This window comes from Gallus gallus, chromosome 1 (genome assembly GCF_016699485.2).
Source record: "Gallus gallus isolate bGalGal1 chromosome 1, bGalGal1.mat.broiler.GRCg7b, whole genome shotgun sequence".
Lineage (NCBI taxonomy): Eukaryota > Metazoa > Chordata > Aves > Galliformes > Phasianidae > Gallus > Gallus gallus.
Window position 1 is genome coordinate 138181544 of NC_052532.1, and position 18667 is coordinate 138200210.

Here is an 18667-nt window from a genome sequence, read left to right on the forward strand (position 1 = left end):
TCACGAATGTTGTATAGCTAGGCATCTAAATAGTGGTAACTTGAGAAACGTACAGTATTTTTCATTTGATAGCTTCTGGGCTAGTAGATTTCAACTTTTCATCTCCTAACTCTGTATTTTACTGTGAAAAATGTTACTGAAAACCTACTGTACTTCTGCAGTGTTATCAGAAGTGTTCAGTACTTGAACTGAGTGGGATTTTGTTTGCCTTCTACAAGCCTTCCAGCTGATGGGCAGAATTTAAGTCCCCATGGTGTGCAAACAGATGGAAAATGTTGGTCTTTAGCTTTCAGTCATCAGTGCTAATTCTTTTATCTTCTGAATGCATTAGTGGAACAGACTATGCCTGTTACACAATCTGTAATATTTGCTGTGACAGTCATATATATATATTATTTTGAGTCTACTGAAAATCCTTTATGTGAAGTGACATTGCCTGCATTTTATTAGCTTCATGGAAAAAAAAAATCCTTATTCATAAATTAAATGATTATCAGAATGGTTGTGGAGATTTGAATGATGATTTTAAAGTAGTATTTTTATTATTTAAGTACTCCCACAGCAAATGTATTTTCAAATGCAGTTGAATATTTCTGTAGACATCAGTGATTTTATATGTATGCCTCCACATGGCACTTTTTATAAAAAACAGCCACTGCATTGACATGCTTCTTTATTCTTAACTCATGTCTTGCAGAGGTTATGTCTGGCATTTTTGGAACGCTGTAATGTTCTTTCTGCACACTGCGCGCTGGCATGCATCCATAAATCTTAATTTCTAGATTAAATAAACAAATGAAAGGTCAGTTTTCATCTGGAGCTATGTTGCATAATCAGATTTGGGTGCTCCTTTCTGCAGTGTGGAACCCAGGAGTGTTGTGAGTTTGAGAACTTGTCTTCACACAGCAGCTGAAATTCTTAAGTTACACAGAGGTGATTGAATTCCCAAAAGTATTTGTATGAAGTTTCCTTTAGCTGGTCTAGCAAGTGACTATAAAGGAAGAAAGAAATAGTAGTAATGGCATAGCACAGCATATTATTAATATAAATGCTTGATTTTTAGAAATTATTTTAATGTTTTGGCATAAAATTATCGACACTGAGTCCTCTTCTGCCTTTTTTTAGTATGTCTTGGTTCTTAAGGCTGTGTTGTTGCAGACATAAGGATTTAAGTGTTTGTATGATTTGGGATTATGTATGCCAAAACTGAATCCAAACCTTTATTTATACAGTTAACCTCATCCAGATGCAGACAGTTCCTGCCTCTTTTGAAAGAGTAATTTTGGTAATGTGACAAGCATGAAGCATAGACAGTTGCATCTCATACAGAGTGTAGAGCACTGAAATAGAGTTACTCTGCTTCCCATCATCTATGGGTAACCATTGATTCAAAGTTATAGAAGTTCTGGTCCCTGCATACTGGACCAATATACCAGTTTATTCAGCTTTCCTCTCTGCAAATACATTTAAGTGTGAGAAGTTTTCCCACTTGTGTTAAGGGAGAACTTGTCTATCTTCGTGAACATGCTTTAGTGTGCTGCACTACTGTGGAAGAAGTCAGCTGAAAAGGAGGATTTGTTCCCTTCATTTTTTTTCTCTGGCCACACAAGCACATGTAAGGCATATGGAGAGCATTTGTTAGTGTATCAGATTACAAGCGTGATAGATGGTGTTGGATCTTTCCAGTTGTTATTTTGATTTGTGATGCACCAGTTTCACTTCTGGATTGCTGTACAGAGTTTGAGTTCTTGTTCAGATTGTTTTGAGAAGTGACTCTCGGGGAAGCAGAAAGTATTTTCCGTTTGGAAATTCCTACATACTACTTGCATTTCTTTGATACCTTTAAAAGTTCAGGTTTCAATCAATCACATTTCGTGAGGAAAACCTGTAATTTCGGAAATCATACACCCAGGTCTGGTATCAATTACAGTCAGAGTGTGGTGGTGTTTAGATGTGGAACTTTACTTCCTCTGAGCAACTTAATGGCCTGATAGAAGCTAAAGTTTATTATTTGCAAAACAGAATACTTTAAAGATTCAGTCATCAGTCTTAGCTTACAAATATTCCCATTTAATCAAAGACCATAGATGTCCCTTCAGGCTGCAGTGATGGAAACTGCTCTAAAGGGATCAAGAGTGCAGGCTTACGAAGTGGTGCTGTTGGACAGCTAAAATTTTAATGTATTTGTTTTTCACTAAGATCTGTAAAAGAAAAGAGCCTGCTCGGATTACCTGCATAGGCAATACCACTATCTGGGGAATGATCCTCACTCCTGTCTTTTCTAAAGGGGCTATGTCTTTTTGTTGTTTTTGTTTTCTGTTTCCCCAGGCTGCTTTAGGGAGCATTAAAGCCAAATAAGAAGATAGCACAGCCCTGAGGGAATTGTACTATGTGCCATGGACTATACTGGAACTTAAAGAACTTTGTAGATTGCTTAGAAAGATTTGTGTTCTTTTGTTCTCTGTTAAGTCCAGAGGGAGGAGGGAAAAAAAGTAAGATACTAGAAAGGTTAAGCTGCATGGTAGGCTCCTAGTTCTGAGTCTGCTCAGAGGCAGATAGCTGGCTTTTTATCTGCTGCTTTTTACCTTCTGTTCTGGCAGAAGAACCTTGTTTTACTCTGGAATTGATATAAACTGATAAACTATATCCCTGTTATCTGCAGCGTCATGAGGAAGGGTCCTTAAAGATTAATGTGGAGAGAGTTAAAATGAAAGTGTTAAGATGTCAATCAACATTCTGGGACAATATCTAGATTCAGTGAAATAGGTTTTTTACTATTCTTAGGTAACAAAAGCGTTAACTACACTTGTGTCTGTCCGTTTTCTTCTTCCTAAATAGGCAAACCTGGATTAAGCTTACAACAGGAAATGGGTAGGGGAACTGTCAACAGAGAATTTCTAATTCTAATTACTGAAACCTCTTTCTTTTTGTTTGTTTCTGTTTTTTTTTCCCTTTTTTCCCCCTCAGCTCTACTAGTAACTAAACTGTTATTTCTGTGAAATAATTTCCTGCCTACAGGAAGTCTGCTCTTTAAATGAGTAGGGAAGAAAACATGCTTTTGAACTGAGAGCAGCTGCTCAGTATCATTTTATCTTTTATTTTGTTGTCTGTGGTTTGCTAATGTGAAGTCTTTGAATTTTTTTGATCCTTGTCTTGAGAACTGTTCCTGTTCTGCTTAATATCTTGATTTTGTGGAAAGTTAGATCAATGGCTACTGACCTGTAACACAACGTTTCTGTCTCTATCTCATTTATAATTGCTTTTTCTTTCTTTCTGTTTTATATCCACACATATTCCTCAGGTTATGATTGCTTGCACTGAACCTCATGAAGCCAGTGTTGGCAATCCTAGGAAAAACAGGCAGTGGCTGGGTAATGATTGTAAATATTGCTAATATTGTAGAATAGAATACTTCACTTGGAAGGGACCTTCTAAAAATTAAGTCTAACTGCCTGATCTCATCCAGAAGTTACAGCATGTTATTGAGGGTATTGTTCAAATGCCTCTTGAGCGCTGATTGGCACAGAGCATCAACCATCTCTCTAGGAAGCCGGTTCTTGACCACATTCGTGGCAAAGAAATTCTTTCACATTTTATAACATGCCTGTGACTTTCTACTATACAATTAAACATCAATTACTTAGCTTTTTAATTCTTAATATCCTACATGGAACGCAATTTTGAAAGAATAGTTTAAAGCCTGCATCAAAATACAAGACTTTCGGCTTGAACTTCAGTACTGAGTTTGAACTTCACTACTGAGTTGAACTTCAATACTGAGACTTCCTGTATACTACCTGGCTTCCAGCTAAAATGGAAGCAACTGAAACATGCTCTTTCAGCCAGCTGACACCTGTCAACATGACAGTCCCTGGATGTATTAGCTCTAGCATCACAGCTTGGGAGATAAGCTCCCATTTAAAAGATGGAAGTACCTTAAAATTCTGCAGCTAGAATAATGTACAAATATTTCCAAAGTCTTTCAGGAATCTCAATATATTAGGCATCCTCTAGGAGTGCCTAAATCAGATTACATTTTGAACCAGACATTTGTCATAAAAGCTGATGGCTAGAACTCTTAAGCAGAATATAGGAGATAGATGGTTGCAGGTGGCTGGAAGAGCTCTAACCCTCACAGCCCTTTTTGTCCTTACAGTGTAGGAAGAATGTGGTTTTACTTCTTCTGATGGCACTAGGCTGATAATATACAAAATAATGTGGAATTGAGAGTGACAAAAAGAAATCCCCTCAAATCTGTTAAGGACACATTCTTTAGAATGTTGATTTCTCTGTCTGTGTTCCATTTCAACTAATAGTGGGTAGATATATTTCCTGTTTGAAGTCATGGTTAGATGTACAAGAAACACTGGGAATAAGAAAAAGTAGCAAGGATTATTAGCCAGCTAGTAAGTAGCACTGATAAGCCTATATACCTCTCTGCATGCTAGGTTGATTAATAGATTTCAGTTTTTCTTAAAAAATATATATTTTAAAAAAGTAAGATTAAGGGAGATTAAGACAAATGCAGAATATTGAATAAACTCAACTCTTATTTTATCAGTAGGAATTTGGAGATTGATCCACTGGGATATAGCTACAGAAAATAGTCCTCAGAGTCTGTGATCATATTTATGCTTTTGCTCTTGGGCTAAATTGCAAAGTGTATCTTGTAAAGGGACGGTGCTCTGCAGAGTAGTCTGGCTGTGCTTATGGTCATTTTACAAGTGCTTATGTGATGAAGATACTATTTTTTGTAAGTTCTTGCAAATCAAAAAATCTGAGAATGCTTGCACTTCAGAAACTGTTTGATTCACTTCTGGAACAGGGAAGAGTTCAGCTCCTACATCCTTATGTGCCAAGTGTTCTTCTTTGTACTATTCTAAATAAGCTAAAAGTTTAGCTCTACAAAGATGTGATCTTGGGATAAGTTTGAGTGGGAATGTGCATTGTATGATTTACTCTACAGTTTTAGCCAGTGGATTTGAAATTGTTCATCCCACTTCCACTGAGTGGGAAGTCATGTTAAATTTATTTAAGTTGGCAAAACCAGGGGAGCATGCACAGATTTTTTACTGTGAAATGTGTTTCTATTTGACCTACCTCATGCTTCATTGCTTAAGCTCCATATCTAGTCTTTATGGTCACCACTTTTTCCATGTTGTGGAAATAAACAACTCTATCAAATTTGTTGGAAATTAAAACAAAAAAGATCTACCCCCCTCCCCCCCCCCCCAAAAAAAAGGCAGAAATTAAAATAGGGTTAAAAAGTGTGCAGTAAAATTAGTGCTATGATAAATTGAAGTCTTTTGAAATATCATTTCTGGAACCAGAAGGGAAATCTTATCTTCTTTTACCAGCCAAAGGCATTTTCTCTCTGGCAGTAGACTCTGATTTGTGATCATAGAGGGGTACTATACAGATCTGGCACTGTCTACTCAGCTGTTATTGATTACAAGCATTCACTCTCACTTGGAATTTCTGAATATGCATGTTGTTCCACAGAGCAGTACACTCACTTCAAATTCATTTTGCATTCTGCGTATTGAATTATGTTTCTTTGGGAACATTTTTAATAACATATTCCATCTAAAGTCTTGCTAAAATGAAGCAATTTATTAGTGCAGACAAATGTTTTTTTTTTTTCTCAAAAGTATAACCCATGGGAGATATTGAATAAAGTTTTTCAAGATATTTATCTTCTTTTTGAGAAATGGTTGAAGGCTGAGGATGTGTTGAGAATAGGTAAGCCAGAAACTTTTCATATATGCTTGGCAAATATGTAGTCAGAGTGAGCAGGTGGATACACTTTGTACTATGTATGCTTTGAAGTATTGGTGCTTAGAATTTGTATCGTACTGACACTTTGCATCCAGTTCTAAAGCTCCCAACCAAAGAAGGACATGAAGTTGTTGGAGCGGGTCCAGAGGAGTGCCACAAAGATCATCAGAGATCTAGAGCACCTCCCCTATGAGGACAGGCTGAAAGAGCTGGGGCTCTTAAGCTTGGAAAAGATTGAGGAGACCTTATAGTAGCCTTCCAGTACCTGAGGGGCCTACAGGAAAGCTGGGGAGGGACTGTTTATAAGGGCAGGTAGAGACAAGATGAAGGGAAATGGCTTTAAACTGGAAGAGCGTAGACTGAGACTAGATATTAGGGAGGAGTTCTTTACTGTGAGAGTGGTGAGGCAATGGAACAGGTTGCCCAGTGAGGTTGTGGATGGGAAGGCCAAGGCCAGGTTGGATGGGGCTTTGAGCAAGCTGGTCTAGTGGGAAGTGTCACTGCCTATAGCAGGGGTGTTGGAACTAGGTGATCTTAAAGGTCCTTTCCAACCCAAACCATTCTATGATTCTAAGACACTTGACAGATTTTTTTTTTTTTTTAATGGGAGATTATGCTTGAACTTGGAAAGGGAAATACAGTGAATTGTTCCACTTATATTGCAACAAAGACAGAAGAATTCTGGTCTGTCTGTCGTACCACCTGTGTAAATTCCTGCTGTACTGCTGGAGCAAATGAGCTCCTTACTTGCCATGAATGAGATGCTTTGCCACGGTCCTGAATGCTCCTTCCATGAACTGAGGTCATCATACTTCCAGATTTCAGTAATCTGTGCATATTCATGTTCCCCTGTGGAAAAATGAAAATAAGTAAATCCATTTGGGGTTCCCCACATTTCCTTGATAAGCACACAGAGTATCTTGCAGTTTATTTACGGCAACTGAATGTCAGTTATTGGCAGAAAACTGTCTGATGAGGTGGTGAAACCATCTGGGAAATCCTGTACTCCTTCTCATGTGCTACAGTGGCTGTATTACAGAACATAAGTGAAACTGATACTTGATGTAATTGTAAAAGGTTGTTTATACATATTTATATACTTCACGTGTACCTGGATTAATGAAGTTGTTTTTCATTTACTTAGTTGTGAGTTTTCAATTCTAGGCATGCCAAAATCTGGTTCAGAATGTAAAAAATTCAACAATGAGAATACCTCAATTAAAAACTCCTCACAAGCAAGTTACTTTCAAGTAGTTATAGTGAGGGGATCTGTCTTCCAGGGCTCAACATGAAAGAGAGGAAAATGAAGGAAAGATAAAACTGTATAAAAAGGAAACGATTTTTATCTATTTACCTTTTCTCAGCTTGTTTAGCCATATAGACAGAAAAAGTGATTAGCTACCCTGGGAATTTTTCTTTTCTTCTTTTCTTTTTTTAGATAGTTTTCTCAAAGGTGAATTATTTCTGTTCAGATTGTCTTTGAAAGCATAGCTAAGCACAGAAATGGGATTAAGAACTATTTTTGGGAATGCTCCAAAGGAATGGAGCTTAACAAATATTTCCAGTACCTTATTCTTTGTGTACTGAAATGTGTGCGAGTGTGTGGTTTGATGATGATACCAAACTGTATTAAATGCTTGGTACACTCTATCAAACATGTTTATTACTTAAAAACCCCTGAAGAATTTATTTTTAGAGGGAAATATTACTTTGAAAAGTCTAACCTCATCCTGAATTGCTTTTTTCATTTGAGTTCTAAGAACCAATCCTACCTCCTCTGTCCTAGTTTTCTCCAGACTTGACCTTCTTTTTGGGTGCGGTTCACTGAGCATGTTTTTTAAGAAATAAATTAATGTAGAACTACCCAGTAAAAATTATTTGGAGCTGAGTAATTCCATATTATATTCTTCTTTCAGTGGCATTAAATCTTAAATCCAGGAGAAAGAATGAAAACTGTGCTGCAGGTCAAGTTAAATATCCTACATTTTCTGAATTTAATGTCTTTTTTTTTTTTTTTTTTTTTTCCTTTTGCTATTACCATCTTTCTGTACTCAACACTGGTGAGGCCACACCTTGGGTACTGTATTCAGTTTTGGGCCCTTCACTGCAAGAAAGACATGGGCACCCTGGAGCGTGTCCAGAGAAGGACAGCGAAGCACAGGCCTTATGAGGAGAGGCTGAGGGAGCTGAGATTATTTAATCTGGAGAAGAGGAGACTCAGAGGAGACCTCATTGCTCTCTATAACTACCTGAAGGGAGGTTGTGGTGAGATGAGAGTTGGCCTCTTCTCCCACGTAACTAGCAATAGGACTAGAGGGAATGGCCTCAAGTTGTGCCAGGAGAAGTTCAGGTTAGATATTAGGAAAAACAACTTCTTCAAAAGAGTGGTTAGATGCTGGAATGGGCTGCCCAGGGAGGTGATGGAGTCACTGTCCCTGTAGGTGTTCAAGAAACGTTTAGATATCATACTGAGGGATGTGGTTTAGTGGGAAATATTGGTGATAGGTGGATGGTTTGACTGGATGATTTTGGAGATCTTTTCCAACCTTGGTGATTCTATGATTCTATGACAAGGAAATCAGTAGATTAACTCATATCAGCACTCCAACTTCAACACTTTAAGTTTGGTAGCATGAAATCAAAATGGATTTGCTAGTTCTTGGTGGCATATTTCACTCAGATACTGGAGCTGGCCATATTAAGCATTGTTCTTTGGCGTGGTACTTAGAATGTAAGCTCCTGAAAGAGGCAGTCATACCTTCTATTAATAATTCTTTATTGCAGTTGACCTCTAGCACTGAGGTTTTAGGAGAGGCTGCCCTTTGTACCACTCATTTTTATTAACTAAACTTTTATCATACAAGCTGTTAAGAAAAGTAATTACAATTACCAAAGGTCACTCTTATTTCATAATTCCTTTCAGTTAAAAGTCATAGATAGAACAATACAAATGAATTAAAATTATGACCTCAATGTATGTACGTGACATTTTACTGTAGTGCAAACTCAAAAATTTGCAATATTTTTAGGGATATGAAGAGAGTGCTCATTTTTTAAATAAATTACCCTTCATAATGCAAATTCTAACACTAGCAGTATTTAATATAGAAAATACAAGTTTTCTTATCATTCTAGTGGGTTTTCTTAAATCTTTTCATGTTTTTATTCCCATCTCCTCCTCTTTACCTCCTAGTGGCTCCCTTTAGTTGTCTGTATTGAATTTTGAATGAATTTTATGGAAATGTCAGCCAGGCTCCTTTAAGGATTACAATTAAAATAATCATGCTTACTTTCGTTGTCTTCAATTGTCAACAAATGGCATTTTTTTTTTTTTTTTTTTTAGTAAGGGATGGTTCTCTTTGAGGCTGGATTGGTGGATGAGGCTGAAAGAGGTTGGGCTGGCTGACAAGGTTACCCTCACCAGCTGTCTACCTGTCTCTGTTGTGTGGGTGTCTGTGCTGCTTGTCAGTCAGCTTTTGAACTACTGCTGTTTACTATGTAGTGTTCCAGGGCAGACTGTTATTGGCAACAGCTTACTTTACTTTAAAATGCTGTGCTGCTAACTGTGGTTGTTCCAAAAGCCACTGACAAGCAGCTCAGATATTTGTTTGGTAAAGACCAGCTGGACAGCTAGAGTGGTGACAGTATCAGCTGTCCCAGGCAACTCAGCCCTTTTTGACATTCAAAGTCCTTTATTTATTTTTTATTAATGTTCAAGGTTATAGTCAGCCTGCTAGGAACTCCAGCTTTGAAATGTTTTTGAATGGGCAAGTTAGCTGGTCATGGTATATAAGAATTGTCTATTGAGATTTCATTGCATACGCGTAAAGTATTTTTCATTCTTGCATGTAGGCTGGAGCAAATGTACTGCTGCAAGATGTTAATGGAAACACAGCATTTGACTATGCCGTAGAAGGGACTGAATCCAGCAGCATTCTTCTCATGTACCTGGAAGAAAACGGTAAGTCTGATTCTGGTCTTTTCGTATTGAACTTGACATTGAATTAAAGCATATGGATATTCATTTGACATATATAATTGCTGAAGCCACTAGAGCTGTATTACTTTGGAAATGAGGGGAAGGAAGATGATTTGGAGTCAAAAAGGTTTTCAGTATGTTCAGATTGGAACAACTAACATAGATTAGTGATACTGGTCATTGTCAGATCTCTCTTATCCTCATTTATATGGAGATGCTAGAATGTGAATTCAAAAGCAGAAAAACTGCAGTAATACAGAAGCCTTTAAAACAACTAGTTAGATTGTGTGAGGAGCAGATTTCACATTTTGTTTCATTTCAGAAGTGAGTTATGTATACCCTTTCTGCCAATCTTCTGAATGGAGATACATGTGAACGTTTTTTACTCATTTCAAAATACTAGTGTTAGTTTGGTTTTGTATTGAGAAAATATTGTAGCTAGATTTTTATTGTATAGCATGATTAGTATGTTACAGGTGACAGCATCTGCATTGGAAAAAGGTTATGTTTTCTACCCTTTTAAGTACAGCTTCTGAATTGAAATTTCTAGGATAGTTTTTGACTGCATTAGATTGCCTTAACATTTTAAGTGGCTCATCATAAAACTGAAGAAAATATATTACATGAAAATAATGAAGAGTAGTAATACAAAAATGTGTAATTTTAGCAATGCCTCGCTATGAGAAATCTACTTTAACATAAACCAGATTAAAATATATCCTGTTAATGGATATTTAAAAGAAAAGTTAAAACTGGCAAAGAGGTCAAATTCATTCTTAGGTCCTATACTCAGTATAGAACACAATAGAACACAGGTGGATTACCCAGGAGCATCAGAATTTTGCTTCCTTAGGGCTTGGTAATGTCTTAGTAGCTCATAGACTCTGGTTTTATTTTTTTAAAAACAATTTGAATGTCAAGGCAGGTGTTAGCACTAATGTTATTGCATTGAAAAATACAGATATTTGAAGTTTAAATGATCCAAATACTTTAGCTGATACGATGTTATCATGTAGCATAAAACAAGAAATAATCTGCTTACTCACAGTTATTACCATGGATCCATCAGAAATGTTTGTCTCTCTTTTAGTTTGGTTGCAGATTTAAAAAATAGGTTTTTAAAAAAAGAAATCTAATAAAAAAGATTTAAAAAGAGGTTAAAATAATAGATCTGCTTGTTCCTTTGTGAAGTGTCTCTACTGAAAGGATTTATATAGAACTTTGGAGTTTTATGACTCTAATGTTACTCGTGTTGCCTCTTTTTCAGTAGATAGAGGTACTGTTCTTCATTAAAACAATGATACTGTGAATGTGGAAAGTTTCCATAGAATCATCCAAACAGTTTGTTTTGGTCAGTGGAGACAAATGGGAATTGTATGTTTCATTTCAGTTCCTTCTAACCAGGCTAGGTAAGGAGAATTGACTTCCAGGATTGCTTTTTTCTGCTGGCTGTAATGGAAACTTAGGTTAACAAGTTATCAGTCTCAGTTATACAAGGTTAGGGTGGATCAATCCTATCCCTTAACTGCAGTACAGTGTGAAATGCTGACCTGGTGATCAATGATGGAGTGCCTGTCCACATTTCTAGGTCTCTGTACTTTTCTTCTCTAACTATATGCAGTGCAACTGCCCTTATTTGCACTTCATTGTTAAAATTTAATTAATATATTCTGAAGTATTTGAATAGTCTGCTGTAGTCGAAAACCTTAAAAGTTGATGAGGGAATCATCACAGGACTTACAGCATCTGTACTATGTAGTCTAATGTTAACTTGGATCTGTGTAACTTCAGTACAAATATTAGTAGTGGGCTCAGCTGTGGCTGTGTTGGTCCCATTGGAGCTATTTGGAACAGGCTATGTTCAGCATGAAGCAGCCTTTTCCTTCTCTCACAGAGGCCACCCCTGCAAGCCCCTGTGCTACCAAAACTGGGAGTTGGTTCAGTGATCCTTGTGAGTCCAATCCAACTTGGGATAGTCTTTTTTTCCATCATTCTGGGAAAACCTAACATCTACATCTGCTCATGCGCTTCTCAATGCTGGCACTTTTTAAATGACAATAAAAGCAATATGAAAATCTCAGATATATGTATTTTTCATCAGGGTTTGATTGCTAGTAATGAAAAAAAAATGTTAGGGAAAATACACCAAAATAGATTCTAAGATTGAGGTTGTACTGTAGAAACCCTACTAACCCAACACTGGAAAAAAATGTGTACTGTTTCTTTGATGTGCTCAAGAAAAGCCATTGTTACAGATTAGAATTGTTTCATAAAATTACTTCTGTAGACTTTAGTATTTACAGCTGTGAAATGCTCTTCATAGACATTAAGGGAATATTGTTAACATACTACAATGAAAATGGATTAAAATGTTAACATATACAAGATTGTGAGCACTAAAGATCAATGAACTTAAACTAGAATTAGATCCCCTGATAAATACATATATTTTTACTTTTAGAACCATATTTGAAGTGATCCTGATGTCTTCTTATAAATTTTCTACTAGTATTATTGATGGAGTATGTTGACAAAAAAAAAAATAGACAACCAAAACCAAACAGCCTCAGGGTAGTTCAGAGCTTTTCGGTCTGATCTCTGCTGTCTGGAAATTACCTACCCATAGGATTATCACACACAAATAATCTGTTTTTTGTGTAGAAGTGAATTAAATTATGATAGGGGTTAGGTGACGATATTGCCTGTAAGAACCAGGAAGACCAAACATCATGTTTCAGTAGGCCCCTCCAATTCCCAAAAGTGAAACACAAAGAAAATGCGACTCAGGGAAAGTGTAATATTTGAGAGTGTTCATCTATCTTTTACCTTTGTATTTTCTAATATGTTTGCATAGACCACCCTAATATCTATATTTTTAACTGACTGTCAAGTTTTAGATTCCTCTTAATATTTATGTGTTTCCAGTCTGAAAATGTGCAGTTAATGAAAAGAAAAAAAGTCCATTATATGGAAACATTTTGTTGCCTGCATGTTTTTGTCAAAGTGACAGCCTTTAAATTCACTGTGTGGACTTTTGGCACTTGAATTAACATTTTAATTTATACTCAGTAGATTGTGATCTGCTTTGTAAGTGACACCGCAAGGAAAACAGGCATTTCCTCAACTAATAGACTTCACAAAATTTGAAAAATATTCTGAAGGACATCAGAAACAAGGGATGCCCTATTAGTATCCTTTTGAAGAGCCTACTGGTGAACATTCTAATTCTGTTGCCATCAGAAATGAATTACCAATATTTATAGATTTCTAAATCTGCAATCTTTAGCAAGTTAGAAAAAATGTTTTTAGTGTCCTGACTGCACCCACAGGTCCTGCAACTGGTTCCCTGCACTCCCAGGGTCTGGCTGCCTGTACTCGGGGCAAGCTCCAGTATGTAAGCTATGTAAGCATAGGTAAAGCTATGTAAGATGGGAACAGTTGGTTGAGAAAACATCCAAGTTATGGGACAGCTGGGAGAATCTTTGTCCTGCTATTTCACTCATCCCTTGGCTGAGGAACCTCATGTAGGCTCAGGCCCTTGGTCCTTGCCCAAGGTATGTTTGTGCACCAGGACTCTGATCTGACTTCACTTCTTGGCTTCAGAATTTTCCTGATCTGTAGCTATGGGCTTTTCTGTCAGGACTGTTGGTTGGCCCTGATTCCTTCTCCAGATGTGGAAAAAAATTTCTTTTTTGGATCCTGTGGTCCCTATCAGTGAAGACATTTGTCCTTGTTTCCCATAACCTCCTGGGTCCCTGGCTCTTGTTGAGTAGCCTTCTCTTACAGCTCTCCCACAAACACATCCAACTGTAACACTAAGAACTTGCAGAGAAACACTGAGTGTAGAAATACAATACATGATGAGCTCATTGCAGACATCATACTTGTCATTAATAACCAGAGACAATGAATGTACTTACTTTGCTTCTGCATTCTAGTGTTAACAGTACAAGTAAAATAATAAATGTGCAAGACATGTCCAAGGATGAATGCTTACTATTAAGTCTTGAGATCATGCCAGTCTATTAAAAGAAATTACAGCAATTATTTTTCTTATCATACAAATGAAGAAAAGAGTGAGTCCATGTAACTAATTTTGATTAGAAGGGTCTTCAACATCCTTGTTATGGAAGGGAGAGAAAAAAGCATGTTTCACAGGGGTGAGAAAAGTGTCACTCTGAGGAGAAAACAGGCATTTCATTTCTGATAACATTTTCAGAGTAGAAAGAAATGCTTTAAGCATCCCTCACTTGCTTTGACAGCATACGTAATGATAGCTTTAAAGACAGACACTCAGAACCTAGCAACAGCCATCAATCAGTACTTCTGCAGCGAATTAGAGTATACCCTCAGTAGTTTTGCAAGTGTACATTCTTCTGTACATGCTGAAAATATTAGCTTCCCTTCTCACGTAGTAATTGTTGCTGAAATGTATCTGTTCACATCCTGAACTTTGAAATCAGCTGTACGTAATGCTAAGCTATGTGCACAAGGGTGTCTGAACAGTGTAATTCTGCAAAATTGATGCTCTTTATAAAGCTGTCTGGTAAGTGGCCAGTAAAGTTCTTCTCAAACTTCTTGCAAATAAAGTTGGATAAAACAGCAGCTGCACATGGATAATATAATGAATAAAAATGAATGTATCAGGAATGGTACCATGATTTTTTTTTTTTTCTCATGGATTGTTTGTGAGCACATCTGAAAAATAGAAATTCCTTGTGTCCCTGGAATTACAGAAGAGCATGGGCAGGCTCACCACTTGGGGTGAAGAGCACCTTGCTGTAGTTACAACTCTGTGCAGTAACACAGATAGAGGCAGGGTGAGAGAGGAAGAGTGATTGGCTTGTCACAGCTGTTTCAAGTTGTTAGTACACATTTATGTTTGCAAGACATGATGGTATTGACAAATCCTGAAGACTTTTACACATTTTACACATGAGACATGCAAGCTACTTAGACAGAGTGGCTGCTGGGTGTCCTTGAGCAGAGTGCTTTGTACTGGTCCCAGAACCGGGTACTCACCTGGCAGATGGAGACACTTCCAAGTACTGCACATTTCTGCAGAAAATATATTTTATAGAAATTCTCAGTGCTGTTTGCCCTGTATTGCTTTATCACCGCAACCTTCTGAAAGTTACTTCTCCCTTTTTATCTGAGAATTTTTGTACATTCTTTGGGGTTGTCAGTTCTATAACTATATGCCTGAGAGAGTGGGACAGCCACAGTAGATGAAATAGCTTTGTCAGGTGTTTCTCTTCAACATGGGGAAGTGATGCATTTTGTCGCTTTTAGGTTATGCTCCTGCCTGTCATCAGGACTAATACAACCAAATGCCGTGCCCTGCAGGGTCACTGCTGCTGTAATTATTCCTTCTTCATTGCATCTACTGTAAACTCTGAGGGCGTGTAGTTCTTGTTCCGATTTTACAGGATATTTGGTGTCTATTTGCTATTCCACACCTTTCTTTTTCAGTTTCCATTCTTTTTAATGTGAACTGTTCCCATACTGCCTGCTGATTTGGTTTTCTTCCTCTATTTATTCATGCTGGCTGCTGTCCCATTTCAGTTGAACATCTAAACTGTGTTTTTTCTTTCAAAATCAACATGAAGGTCATTGTTGGATTCAGACTGCTAGAGTTACTGTATGAGTAACATTTTTTTATTCCATCTAAACTAATGAAAACTGTCACCCCCTGGGGAGGGAGAGAGAACTTAATAGAACTGATAAAGGGAAGACAGCTCCCTACCTCATCTCCTTCTCTGAATCTCTGAGAGTGATACATGTGCATGCCTGGGAAAGATGATTCTCATCTCCACACTGGAGAAGCCATTGTTCCAAAGTCAAATATTTTCCAAATTACTGGGATTCAAAATTCTGCAATTCTGCAATTATTATTTATTATTTTTTTCATGTTTTTATTCTGCAGAGAAAGAGATCTCTTATGCTTCTGTAGTATTGTCAGAAGTCCTTTGGATGTTGCTAAAATGTAGCTTGTGGAATTTATTACTATGTTAGCTCACTTGTTAGGCAGCTTGCTGCTATTTGCCTAATGAAATATGTATTGTTTCTTCGTATAACTGCTGTTGGAATAATGAGATTCACGTAGACTGTGCATTTTGTTGTTATGTAGCATTGTTTATGCATCTTCTCGGAGCTGATGAGTATATAATTGCATGTGTGATAGAGGAAAGGATGCAGCTGGATTCCTTTCTTGATACCTCGTTCACTATAAGCATAATCAAATTTTCAACAATTCATTTTTTTGGGAGACCAATATGGAATGCAGTAAGGTGCTGTCAAATGCACCTTTAAAGGCAAGAATCAATATTTCACAGTTAGAATAAGATTACAATGACATAGTAGTTCTCTGACCATGCTGATACGAAGTCCATAGTAGGTTGCAAGGTTGAGTGGACTCCAGTTGACCTCTGCACTCAACCTGTAGCTTTACAACCTGTACAGCCATACAGACAACATGATAATAACTATTTCACTGTGAGTCTTTTATGTGGGGAAAGTCAGAAACTGGTATTCCTAACTTTTAAACTGTGAACATATTTTCCATTTTTGAGCATTTGAGGTATTGTGCCCAGGCTAAAGGGCTGGTGTATTAATTTCCACCTGTTGCCTCTCTCCTTGAAAAGCAGAGCACAGTGTAATTGCTTACCAGAGACATCAAATAGAAGACAGAAATTGAGACATTTTCTGTCTTAAAAATGTCCTTCTTCATCAAGCATAAAACTATACATATATTTTCCAGGTTTTTTATATGACAACATTAGAAATAGCTTTATCATGACTATGCAAGTTTTATTTCAGCTTTGCAGTGTATGCAGTGCGTTTAACAAGTGAAATCAATGCCATGAATTACCACTAATTTTAGGTGTGTGTACTCATATACTGCTTAGTGTTTTGGCAGTTGAAACTTCTGTATTTGAGAGTGTTCTGCCACTAGAATGTTAAACTATCAACTTGCTGCTGCAAAAAGCAGGAGCTAGGGAGAATATATAAAAAAAATGACATCAGTAATTTGTAAATGCCATCAGGTAGCTTTAAGTCATTACTGTGAAATGTGATGAAGACATAAAAACAGCAGTTCAGGTAAAATGAAACGTTGATTCTTAGGAGGTACTCAAAGTCTTATATATGAAATCCATGTTGCGTCCCAGTCTAGCAGCTATCAGTGGGCATAGTATATTGGTACATTCTGCTTTTAGTTGGATACCTAATTTAACCTATCAGTACTAATAAATATTTGTCTGAATTACATCTATGTGAAAGAGCAGTTTTAGTCCAGATAAAGAAAATGAGACATTTTTGGGTTCACATTTATGTTTTACATTTGGTGTAAATGTGGCCAGCAGGACTGTGTTCACACGCTGAACACTTCTAGAGCTGAAACTCAAAGTGCTCTGTGCAAATAAAGTTCGAAACACAGAGCAGTCTGTAGAATAGCACATAAGAGGAAAAACACTGAACGAGTTTCTGTGTTGAACTGCATATAGTGTATCCATTTACATGACTTCCAGTGTAGCTGTAAGCTATGAGACTTTAAATATACTTTTACCCTGAAACATGCTTCATTTGTTTTAGTAATGTAAAAACAAACAAACAAACAAATAAAAAAACCCACCAAGAATTGTTGAATAGAAAATGTAAAATGAATAATACAAACAAAAATATTTAAGTATGTCTTTAAGCAATGGAATAGGCTTCTCAGGAAGGTGGTCGAGTCACCATCCCTGGATGTGTTTAAGAACCGTTTGGATGTGGTGCTCAGGGACATGATTTAGCAGAGGGTTGTTAGAGTTAGAGTAGTTTGGTTAGGTCATGGTTGGAGTCAATGGTCTTTAAGGTCTTTTACAACCTGAGCAATTATATGATTCTATGATCTTATTTCATTTAATTTATTATTTGTCACTTTTATGCTCACTGACAAATGTGGAAGAGAATCAACAAGTCATTTTTGTATATGTTTTTTGTTATGACATGACCAGGAGAGAGAGGCAAGGTTTTCATACTCAAATTACATTTTCTATATATAGATGTAAATGACCACTGGCAGTTATGAGTGGAAGAGCCAAGCCCTGAATTTTGGTTAGATCCTCCAATCAAGTCACAACCAGTTGCTAATTTAACCACTTAGTAATTTTGTTGTACTCTATTTCTAATTTTAGCTCTCTTCAGACAGAAGGCCATGCTTTCTTATGGTTATAGACTCCCTTGCTTATCTTCCTTTTAAAGCTGTACTTTGACAAGTGTTTCTTTCAGTAGCAGTGCTGACTCAAACGGGCCCAGCTCTTCATTCCTTTTACTCCCTCTCATTTGTTCCTGCCTGTAGACCACATTTTCATTTGGTTTATGGAGCCTTGCAATGGTCCAGGCCCAGATGGACAACTAATCCTGGCTAAAAGTAACCCAAGCAAATAAAAAAAACTATTGAGTTTTAGTGTCACTTGCTTCACATCACAATGTCTCAAAGAGTTGAGTTGACAGATTTGAGAGATTAGTCTGGGGCAGTGCAATGCATACGCAAGGGTGACAGGATGCTGCCTCAAAAAATATTCATTAAATAAGTCCTAAAGACTTGGAGTGGCTTCTCTGAAGTGTTTAATTCTTTTATTTTGTCACAGATTCCTTAGTTCTCGGTTTCAACAGATGTAATGGTATTCTGACTACTTTGCCTACAACTGTTCTTGCCAGTCAATAGGGCATCTGGCCCATTTGTCTGATATTACTGACTGATGTTAAGTCATCCAAGTAATACAGATAAATAAGGATATGAATAATCTTGTTGGTAAATATAAACAAGGAGACATGTTCTGTAAACATACACTGAACTCTTATTAAATGTTGACTATCCTTTTTACAAACCCAGGAAACAAAATCAAAATCATGTATGTTCTTTTA

At 37.0% G+C, this 18667-nt stretch overlaps 1 protein-coding gene across 3 annotated transcripts in view; it reads left to right on the top strand.

The window, feature by feature from the left end:
* Positions 1-18667, top strand: part of MYO16 (myosin XVI) — a 366647-nt gene that overhangs the window by 139088 nt on the left and 208892 nt on the right. For all 3 annotated transcript variants that reach the window (XM_004938536.5, XM_040662650.2, XM_416950.8), the window contains exon 5: positions 9631-9739. In XM_004938536.5, coding sequence (XP_004938593.2) covers positions 9631-9739 — 109 coding nt within the window. The remainder of the gene's footprint in view (positions 1-9630; positions 9740-18667) is intronic.